Source organism: Sinocyclocheilus grahami, unplaced genomic scaffold (genome assembly GCF_001515645.1).
Source record: "Sinocyclocheilus grahami isolate Dianchi unplaced genomic scaffold, SAMN03320097.WGS_v1.1 scaffold23.1, whole genome shotgun sequence".
Taxonomy (NCBI): domain Eukaryota; kingdom Metazoa; phylum Chordata; class Actinopteri; order Cypriniformes; family Cyprinidae; genus Sinocyclocheilus; species Sinocyclocheilus grahami.
Genome location: NW_015505202.1, coordinates 355,886 through 367,202, shown reverse-complemented (window position 1 = coordinate 367,202; position 11,317 = coordinate 355,886). Strand labels below are relative to the sequence as shown.

The window sequence follows — 11,317 nt, the reverse complement described above, 5'->3', positions numbered from 1 at the left end:
TCTTTGAAAATGTACACTTATGAATGTAAAATTTAGCAAGATATAGCAATAGATTAATAATAAATTTACACTGAGAAAGATCTAAAATTTTTGGGGTTATACAAAAGTTTGGATATAAATATTTTTTAAATAAAATTGGAAAAGTCAACCCAGAACACTTTAGAATAAGCACAGTCCCAAAATAAATGATTGATTGTTTCTTCAGACTGAAGGCAAAAGGAGCAATTGGGGAAAATACTATTGTTAAATTTAGCAAGTTTGTAATTTACCGGATAACAATTATGGATCATTTTGATAGAGACTTCAACAACTTTATTAGATAAGAAGAATTTGTGTCGAAGAAGCCAAAACTCTTCTCATTCTATATCACTAAATATGTTATTCCAAAAACTCACACAAGCAGGTAAAGAAATCTGAGCTCTATTAATAATTGAACGGATGTCTTTGTTTGACATGGCATTGAGAAGACTTTGGTCAAGTCTAAGAGAACCTGTGCACAAACAGATTCAGGAAAAGTCAACCCAGAACACTTTAGAATAAGCACAGTCCCAAAATAAATGATTGATTGTTTCTTCAGACTGAAGGCAAAAGGAGCAATTGGGGAAAATACTATTGTTAAATTTAGCAAGTTTGTAATTTACCGGATAACAATTATGGATCATTTTGATAGAGACTTCAACAACTTTATTAGATAAGAAGAATTTGTGTCGAAGAAGCCAAAACTCTTCTCATTCTATATCACTAAATATGTTATTCCAAAAACTCACACAAGCAGGTAAAGAAATCTGAGCTCTATTAATAATTGAACGGATGTCTTTGTTTGACATGGCATTGAGAAGACTTTGGTCAAGTTCGGAGGTTCTTGGCTTCATGACGTTCTTGGCCTTGAATGCATGTAAACGTTCAAGCGAAGTCATGTGTAGGCACAAATAGTTGTTTATTACTTAAGGGTGTTTGTAAAGTCATGCTTTCTTCCAAGCAGTTTGAAGCCGTGATTCAGTTTATAAAAACTAATGTCATTTAGAACTTAAATAGAATTCCAAAAGACCGACTAAAACTATATACAGGTTCTTGTATGCAGTTGCTGGACTGCATAGTAAATTTCTACATAATTTTATTTACAACCTCTTATAGAGAAAACAGCATCAAATTATTTACCTGTTACATTACATACATAACTAATTACTCATGCATAGCCTGAGAATCTAAATAAAGTATCAATTTGATTGGCTAATACGAAAATACTTTAAGAACATAATAATCTACCGAATAAAAATGTTGTATAGTTTCAAGCTCTCCCTTAAGAATGGCTATTTTGAACGTCTCAGAACTAGAAGCAATATCAAAGTAATGAAAGTGCGCCATCATCAGGTAGTTTGTGACACACACACACACACCCACACACACACATAAATAAAAATGCTAAATAAAGTATCAATTTGATTGGCTAATACGAAAATACTTTAAGAACATAATAATCTACCGAATAAAAATGTTGTATAGTTTCAAGCTCTCCCTTAAGAATGGCTATTTTGAACGTCTCAGAACTAGAAGCAATATCAAAGTAATGAAAGTGCGCCATCATCAGGTAGTTTGTGACACAAAAAAGTTTCTAAGTTCTGAATAATACCCCCCCCCCCCCATTTTTCTATTTGCATTTTGTTTATTTTACTGTTCACTCGTGCAGCTTGAAATTGATTTGACATACACCAGACTCATTTTAAAACAGTATAGCGCACCCATTGTTTATATTGCTCTCTCTCTCTCACACACACACACCCACACACATAAATAAAAATTATATCTGATGTGATGCAGAGTTCAAAATGTCTGCCGTCATACACTCTTAAAAATAAAGGTGCTTCAAAAGGTTCTTCAAGCGATGCCATAGAAGAACCATTTTTGGTTCCACAAAGAACCATTCAGTCAAAGGTTCTTTAAAGAACCATCTCTTTCTTACCTTTTTTTATCATATGAAGAACCTTCTTTCACCACAAAGAACCTTTTGTCAAACAGAAAGGTTCTTCAGATGTTAAAGGTTCTTTATGGAACCATTTAGACAAAAAGGTTCTTCTATGGCATCGTGAAGCACCTTTATTTTTAAGAGTGTAGTTTGAGCCATACTTTGGCTAGTTTTATGGTGACACTGCTTGCTAATTTCTGCTACCCACTGCGACGTAAGATAGGCCTATTTCATAGGCTGGTGTATTTAAGTAAATGTAATCGAATGGAACTTAATGGATTCCTAGATCGTCTTTTATTTTTTACCAAAACAAGCATTCACTACTACTTAGTGTTTGTTTGTTTGTGTCAAAATTAAGGAGAAAAAACACTACATTAAATATATTGATCTCTATTCCTCCAGCCTAGTTATTTTGTCACAAAGTAAATGACTGCATTAGCTCTTCTCAGTCCTTGATGGTCTTTCTTTGAATGATCTGCTCTCTACCAAAGAAAGCAGAGACCGAATTTTCCATGACGCGAGTTCTTTTCAGGTTTAAAAAAATCAGCGGGTTCACCGAGCTCAACGTGATCTGTGTACAAATATCAGGCTTGATTACAACTTTCTGAATTGATCACGCTTTTGACGCCAACGCAGACCAAAGCTGGCACATATTTCACACGTTTGCGTTCGTCTCTTTAATGAATTATGTAATGCGCGTGAATACTCTCTCCAGTTTAACAGCCCAGCGAGTCAACGGGGATTGTTTGGTGAAGGGTCCTGCATACTAAACCTCACTGTTCTAACGGGGTTGCTGATGCCGTACTTAGTGATTGACAACGGCAAATGTAGATCAGAACAGAAACGTATAAAGCTGTTGGTCTTTGCATAGAGCTTGTTTCAGCAGACAATGAGACTGTGTGGTGTGCGTGTGCAGAATTCCACACAACACTAAACGAAGCTGCTGCCAAAAAAACTCCACTTCGTATCCCACCCCCACTTTCCCTCTCCAGCTCAACTCCATTCACTATGATGCTCGACTCCTAGCGAGAAGCTCCTCCGCAGCCGACATCCGCTGTAAGGGGAAACCTCAATGAAATTCAAGAACAAATCTTGGCCAGAATTAACGTTTGTACAGCGAGCGTGAAGTGAAGCTGAAGACAGCGCCGATCAGGGCTTTCATCAAGACTTTATTTTGGGGGCACTTTTAATATTAACGTCCCCCACCCCCCACCCCTAAGGCTTTCCCGTCACTTTTCTTCACTGAAGACATCGACATATTCTTATTCTTATCTAAAGATAATTATCAAAAGATATATTTTTATTTTTTTTATTTTTTTAAACGAAGACAGTCTGAACAGTTGTTTCACACAGTATTTGACTTTCTTGGACTGCTGCAGACTTTATTCGTGGGCTGAAATCTCGCAGTAAATCGCCTGGACCGCTCGTGTATGTGATTGGTTTAACAAGTACCTTTATTCTTCAGTGAGAGATCATGGAGCGCGACTCTACCGCGGGAGGGGCGGAGGACCTGCTCCTGGAAGACACAGTTTCAAAGCTGGCAAGTGACCATAACCATAATGCACCAGACTTATGTGGTTACTTTTGATCAGGGCATTGTAATGACCATACCTGGCTGGATTAAGTGCTCGGCGCAATATATAGTAGTCAACAATATAATAGAAGGCAGATAAACGAGGTATTACCCAATTGTAAGTAACTTCTTGTATCAATTTTTAAATTCATTACTGGTACAGTAAAACTGTATCACCCAAGTTTCACCTGCTCATCATTATTTAGGTCATTTAACATGGGCGATTATTATTCAATATAGTTAAGATATTACATTAGGCCTATAGATATATTGTAGTAGAGGCATTTAAAAATCCCTCTGGTATCTTAAGGAGCTGTTTCTAACTGAGCTGGGGTGCGTTTCCCAAAAGCAACTATGTTCGCAAGTTCCGTCGTTACCAATAGAGTTCAATGGAACTAACAACCAAAGTTAGCTAACGATGCTTTTGGGAAACGCACCCCTGGTTGTTAAAAATGACTTGTATTTATGTAAGCAGGTTGAATCTGTCATATTAAATAACACTGAGTAAAAATTAAGTCCAAAACTATTTACAGTTTTATGGCAACAAGTAAGATTGAATTAACATGATTGAATGCATTAGGTATCATGAAGTAAAACGAACAAATTATATTTCATGTTCATTCACAATGCAGTAGTAAATCTTTATACAACAGGAAATGTTTCTATATCGAAATTAATATGAACCTAGATTACATTTTTTTTTGTTAGTTAATGATAATAAATGCATTGACTAATGTTAACATACTGAATCCTTATTGTTTCCAGCTTTAAAAGCACATTTTATGTGTGTCTTGATATTGAGAATGAGTGTGTAACATCTGGCTGAAGAGTGACCCTGCAGATCTTTTGCAGCTGTGAGAGGTTAGATCTCCCAACATGGGTCAGCGAGTGTGTGGGTCCTCTTCTGCCTCTCATAGATCAATGGGATTGTGAAACGTCTTTCATTCACATTGCTTTCATGCACTTGCTTTTCACTTTTTTGAAGATAAATATTTGTCTAACTCTTCTCCTAGCCTTTCCTCTTTTAAGAACATCAGACAATATTATCGACATTAAAGTGAGTTTTTAACCATTTAATGCTTATTGCAGTGGTCTTTTTTTACACTACTTACAATTGTGATTCAGAAACATACTTATTAACGTTCCATGTTGTCTTTAGCGTGCAGGATCACTTCACAAACACGAACTAGCTGAGGCCATGGAAGTGGAACAGGAAGGACTGGTAGAACATCAGCCTCTGGAGCAGGATGACCTTAACTTTGAGAAATGGAAGCCCAAGCCAAAGCCTAAGAGGACGCTGCATGAGAAAATCGACGACATAAAGACTTACCTGTGGAACGCAGAGACTAAGGAGTTTATGGGCCGCTCGGGGAAGAGCTGGAGTGAGTAACAAGACAAAATGATATTTGAATGTACACAACAAGATACCCGTTTCAATGACAAAACAAAGGGCATTTGTCTGTGGGTGAGGGAGTGCATCCAAATTGTACTTGGACTGTAAAGTCTTTAATTAGTGATGTTCAGTCTCGCTGTATAGAAGCAAAAGCAAGTGAGACTATAGCTTATTGTTTTTGTTCATTATTTTCCATTTTTAGTGGAGTTATGGGAATGAGTTGCGGGGATGAGGGGTGATGAACTGTGCTTCTGCTCGCTCAGACAAAGTGTGTGTGCATGTACACGCTGTCACTGTGGGTGCATGTGTATGTGTGTGTGTGTGCGCATGTCCAAGCTTAGTGTTTACATAGGTGCACAGATAGCTTAGAGACATCTTGACAAAAACAGACTGCCTGGGGAATGGTCCTCAGTGGGAAAGCGAATGTCACAGTCCCTTTGCTGGCCTGGGATCACATTCCATTTACCCCTACCGTGCTTTCCTATCCCTCTTTCCCAAAGCCCCCTTGACCTCCAGATCTCCTCCAACACGCTCTCAGATCAACGGCACAACTTAACATTTAGCGTTTTTTTTGTCCGAGCTCAGAACTTTTTTGTCAGCGAGCATTTCCTGAAGACGTTCGACGATGACAGGGCAGTCAATCGCTGCCTCTGAATGTCCCGTTGCTAAGCAACACAGCAAATTCCCATCGGGACAATTGTTCTAAACAGCAATATGAACGTTTCCTGGCGGTACAGAGAGAAATCTCAACACACCAATGCTCCGAATTGAGCGTTTGTCGTGACTCGCCCCCTTGACCTCCAGATCTCCTCCAACACGCTCTCAGATCAACGGCACAATTTAACATGTAGCGTTTTTTTTGTCCGAGCTCAGAACTTTTTTGGCAGCGAGCATTTCCTGAAGACGTTCGACGATGACAGGGCAGTCAATCGCTGCCTCTGAATGTCCCGTTGCTAAGCAACACAGCAAATTCACATCGGGACAATTGTTCTAAACAGCAATATGAACGTTTCCTGGGGGTACAGAGAGAAATCTCAACACACCAATGCTCCGAATTGAGCGTTTGTCGTGACTCATGATGCAACATCTCCATGCTTTACATGGGCATGATATGATGGGGAATGTGCAGGAGGTGGATTGAATAAACAGCCGTAGTCTTCCTTAGCGCATGGGAGGGGCTGCTGGAGGGCTGTGATGCATGTCCCATGAAAGGAGAGTGCAGAGGCCTCACAATGCCAGAATGGGGTGATCGGGCTCCTTGGAGCTGGCTGTGGCTCTGTATGGCTGCAAAAGACCGTCACTGTGATGGCAACCGGAGGTTCACTGTGTTCCTGAGTGAAAGGACAGCTGGGAGAATTTTCACCAGGCTCAAACAGAAAGGCCTTTGTGGCTGGGGGACACAAGATGGGCCACAGCTAGTCCCTGTGAAATTGTCTGTGCAGCAATAGCCGTTTAGTTTGACGGCACGTCCCATTTGATCAGCTGTTAATGGACTCTTAATTGAAAATTAAAGGACAATGGCTACACTTTTTTTTTTTGCTGGGTCTTATATGCTAAATTTCATTGACTTTAGTGTCTTAAACACTTCCACAATGAAAAGGCTTAGTATTTGAATGGTCAACTGAATGAAAGATACATACATATAAGAAAGAAATTCCTATATGAAAAACTGTCCCAGTCTGATTGCAGTGGTGTGACCATTTCACTTTACTAATACCTTTTTATGTGAATCAGTTATTCAACTCAAATATTTACAAGAGGTATCATCAATGAAATCTTGCTTTATTCATCAATATTTTCTTATCTTTTTTTCCAGGCCTTATTCTGCTCTTTTACTCAGCATTATACATTTTCCTTGCGGCCATGTTTGCTGGTTGTATGTGCTGCCTGATGTGGTCAATTAGTCCATATGCTCCCACCTACAATGACAGGGTGATGCCACCAGGTTGGAAAAAAATTGCATTTTACTTTGTGAACATTCAAAGAGTATGAAAAAAGGCTGAATAATTATTGTGTAAATCTATTTAATAATTATTATTTTTATTTTTAATAGAAATTATTTTAAAATTTATATTATTTAAAATTCCGCAAACCCAAGGGGGGATAAGTGTTTTGGGGAATGGATGGATGGATGATTTAAAATTACAATGGTAAATAATTTAAAATTAATAATATAATTTTTTCCCCCTTTAAAATACAATTGATTTATTTAAATATATGTAAGTATTCTAAAATAATACAGAAGTATATAAACACAATTCTAGTACATGAGCTTAATACAGTTATTCCTGTATTTTCACTGCAGTTCAAAATCTTCTGTTTCTCCCCCGGCAGGCATGACAATGTTTCCTCATGTCGATGTAGCTCATGGGTTTGACGACATTGCTTTCAATGCCTCTGACCGAAGCTCGTGGAGGAAGTATGCGAAAGCACTAGAAGCCCATCTGAAACGTAAGTCCTGGATGAGAGAACAACTAAGGTTATTGAGTTTGGTTTTACACTCTTTAATAGGGAAGATACGTTTTCTGTTCAGTGGGCACAGATTCAGATCGCTCCAACACGCTGTTTAACAAATCCTGCGGTCTATAGAAATACTGACAAGGAGGGAAACCCTTTTGTGCACTCAGTGTAACTGCTCAGTGCTGCCAGGGCCCCACTTTTTGTGCTGGCCTCTAAGTTGTAGAGGCCAGGCTGGGCAGCAGCCATTGTTTGGTTATTTTATGGTCTCTCTCTCTCTCTCTCTTCCATCTCTTTTATTACGGTTTCCCGCCATGGCTGTGTTCAGCCTATGACGATGGAGTGCAGGATAGGCGGAACAATAACTGCGAGGGAAATACGTATTTCAAGCAAGATGACTTAGAGGAGAGTGCCGAGCGCAAGGCATGTCAGTTTAAGAGGTCCTGGCTGGGTGAATGCTCCGGGCTGAAGGACAGAGATTTCGGCTACTCGAAGGGAAAACCCTGCATCCTCGTCAAAATGAATCGGGTGAGATTGTAATAGAGATTATAATATACTGTACAAATATGATTTTGTTTGCTGAACAAAATTTCTCCAAAAACTGAATAAATAAAGCTCTGAAGCTCTAGTGCCATCTTGTGTCTCAGTGGTTAATTAAGTGGCATGTCAGACACTTGACTGTTTTCTGTTGTGACAGATTCTCGGGTATCTGCCTGGTCAAGGCACACCAGTAAATGTTACATGTGGAGTAAAGGTAACAATTAATGACTAACACAATCCGTCACTACTATATAAATAACTAAATAAAACAATTATACAGTATAACAACCCAGTTTCTTTGCAGTATTCCAAACAGTAACACTTTTTTTTGATCTCCTCCAATGCTTTTCCAGAAAGGGTCAACTGAAGGCCTCGGAGAAGTCCAGTTTTTTCCAGAAAATATCTTCAACTTGCGGTACTATCCCTATTATGGGAAACTGAGACATGTAAGTGATCCTACTTAACATTTCTCTCAGAATTCCTCATGACTCAATAGCATTTCATAGCATTTTTCACCATTTCTACAAACAGGTCAACTACTCTTCCCCGCTGGTGGCTGTGCGCTTTCCTAGTGTCCAGTATGACACCCAACTTCACGTTCAATGCAAACTAAATGGCAAAGGCATCATCAACGATTCACCAACTGACCGTTTCCTGGGTAGTGTGTCTTTCACTTTAGTAGTGGGTGCGTAGGGTGGCAGTAGACCTAGAGAAATTGAAATTAAACTTCTCAGAGTATGTTATAATAAATGAAATAGCACACTGGGTGTTGTCGTTACCCATTAGCCCTCTGATTATGCCTCCGGCAGCCACTGTGCTATTCATGTCAGAGCTGTGTTACTACACTACTTTTTCAAACAAGGAATTTACCAGTAAGACTCAAAAGACTGAGATTCATAGATCACATTCAGCACCCAGCCGCTAGAGACTGACCTGCCTGGATTTCATTATAGGATAAAATGAAAGTATGAAAAGATCTCCAAATACAGTAAGTAGGTTGCAATTATAGCTATTGAGGCATAATCACTCTACAGTGAGACGTAGGCAAAACAATTCTTTAGATCGGTGCAGACTGTAGAATTAACATCTATTAAACCTTTTTGATCAGTTCTTTTGCTAAGTCAGATGTGTATATAACAAATTAAAACACACAAAATATTTTTTTATGATTGTTCTGTTAAGTCGGTCTTCTTTAAATTCCTCCTTTGGACGAAGAAAAAGGCAGCTTAACTGCGGCCCTTTAAACTGCTTAACATTATCCTTTTGCTTGCTCATTTAATTGAATAACAATCAGATGTGGTTTAGAATTAATAATTGATTGTACATTTTTGGACTAAATTTTTTCTTTCTGGAAGTGCAACTAAATTTTGATTCCAGAGGCAAATGTATTTTACTGAAATGTGGGACAGAAATCCCATTTCATCATTTTCACAGAGCTTCATAATGAAGTACTAGTTGATCTTTCTTTTTCAAAGCATGCAACCAACACTTCTTTAAAATGAAATCGAGTATGTCACAATTAATCTCGGAGTGAAACTATCTGCTCAGCTGCCTGTAAGGAGGATTTCAACAGTATTATTTATTAATTGTATTTGAATATATTGACATGGTACAAACAGTTACAAAGTGTAATAGTGAGACGGAAATTGGTAACTGCACATCTTTGTTATTCAGTAAATGCAACGAAATATCCACTGGCTGACAAAGATTTGCCAGCTTATGTTTTAAACGCACTCATGTTCTAGCATAAACAATAAAGATGGATGAGAATTAACGGAATCAAACCTTTCTGCTCAGTTTTCCATTCTGTTTAAAAGTAACAAATCAGTTGTGATCTGCGTCATATTGTCTCTAATGATAAGTTGCTTGAGACGGTCACTTAGAATAACTGACAATGTAAAAAAAAAACATCACTACATTCAAACTTCAATGCAGTTATGTGCATTCAGTAATAGGCATAAGTATTATGCAGGTCAAAGTGAGATGCTTCTAGTGTTCCAGTAACAGAGGCATAATTTATGACAACAGTAACTTTTATAGCAACTGCTGACCTAAGTCCATCAGTGGAAACTAGAGGTTATAACTGTGAAATCATGTGAACTGTGTAAAACTAGTTGCTTAACACCTCAGGTCTAACGTGAAATCAACATGGCACTGAGATTCTCAAAAAGAGGTCAGAGCAAGAAAACAAAGAGAGAGGAAGACCACTGTACAATGCAAAAAAACCCCAACATTTTATTGAATTTTTTCCCACTTTGAACCAACATTCAAAGAAATTGAACTAAAAGGCACACTATAGTACAATGATATTCTGTGTTTGTTTTAACAGCTAAATCCTTTGGGGGTTTTTATGAAAAATAAAACGATTGTCAAATGAACTGGTTTGGACACATTAGTATTTTCACTACGCAGAGCAGAATATAAGACTGAAAATACACAGGAACTTGTAGCTTTGGTCTTAGAAATGGTGTATTTTGTACATTGTATGCATGTGTCCAGAGAAATGACAAACTAAATCCACAAACCCATGTACTAACAAGCCTATCGTAACACTTCCAACATTCCCTGAGAGGGACCTAACGAAATCAACAAATTCTTCATATTCGATGCTGGTAAATGTCACAAAAAAAAAAAATTAGTGTCCCTTTATAATACAATATGCAAAGTGCAAGAGTGTGACTTCTTAGCTCTGCTGATTAAGAAAATACGCCAGGATACTTTTCACCCCTAATTTTGCCAACAACTGATTCTCGAGAGTACAATTACAGAACTAATTTAGCATTTACATTCAATGGTTAATAAACTCAAAAGATTCCCCATTCTAAAATTGCATTATTAATTCATAATAATAGTTCACATGAATATAACTCAGGCAACCAGAACTGAGCATCCTTAGAGCAAGAAAAACCAAAACTCCCATAAAAAGGGGGAATAATATTTTTTTCCCATGCATTTAACATACAGCACAATGCCAGCGGATTTTAGACAGCCTGTGCTTAACACCACACAAGTGAATCATGCCGGTTGACATTGCTAGAAGGGTGATTAAGCAGAAATATGCCACATCATTCAGAAAACGTTTAAATCATACACAGGAAATGATAAGAATTATGTAGTAATGATATAATTACGCAATCGAACTTATTAGAAATAGGGGTGTCATCAGTGGCTCCACATTAACACCACTGCAGACATTCTCAACACACTTCACCCAAAAAAAAAAAAAAAAAAAAAAAAAAAAAAAACTCACAGATACTCATTTTGGTAAAACTGGGCCATTTCTATGAGACTTTACAGATTTATTCATCTTTGCTAACATTAGTTAATAAAAAGACAACTGATCAATGTTAGCTTATATTAGCTCAGGTCCATTATATAATATTAACATATT

At 37.9% G+C, this 11,317-nt stretch overlaps 1 protein-coding gene across 3 annotated transcripts; it reads left to right on the top strand.

The window, feature by feature from the left end:
- Positions 1 to 2,983: 2,983 nt before the first annotated feature.
- Positions 2,984 to 10,731, top strand: LOC107560232 (protein ATP1B4-like). Of its 3 annotated transcripts, XM_016244366.1 has the most exons (9): positions 3,517 to 3,654; positions 4,550 to 4,593; positions 4,696 to 4,918; positions 6,746 to 6,874; positions 7,264 to 7,380; positions 7,715 to 7,914; positions 8,084 to 8,140; positions 8,280 to 8,372; positions 8,458 to 10,731. In XM_016244366.1, the coding sequence occupies exons 3-9, from the start codon at positions 4,735 to 4,737 to the stop codon at positions 8,617 to 8,619; spliced, it is 942 nt and encodes a 313-aa protein (XP_016099852.1). In that variant the 5' UTR covers positions 3,517 to 3,654; positions 4,550 to 4,593; positions 4,696 to 4,734; the 3' UTR covers positions 8,620 to 10,731. The 3 variants fall into 3 exon arrangements, with proteins under 3 accessions (XP_016099843.1, XP_016099852.1, XP_016099859.1); XM_016244357.1 differs by lacking the exons at positions 3,517 to 3,654; positions 4,550 to 4,593 and adding an exon at positions 2,984 to 3,503; XM_016244373.1 differs by lacking the exon at positions 4,550 to 4,593.
- The last annotated feature ends 586 nt before the right edge of the window (positions 10,732 to 11,317 follow it).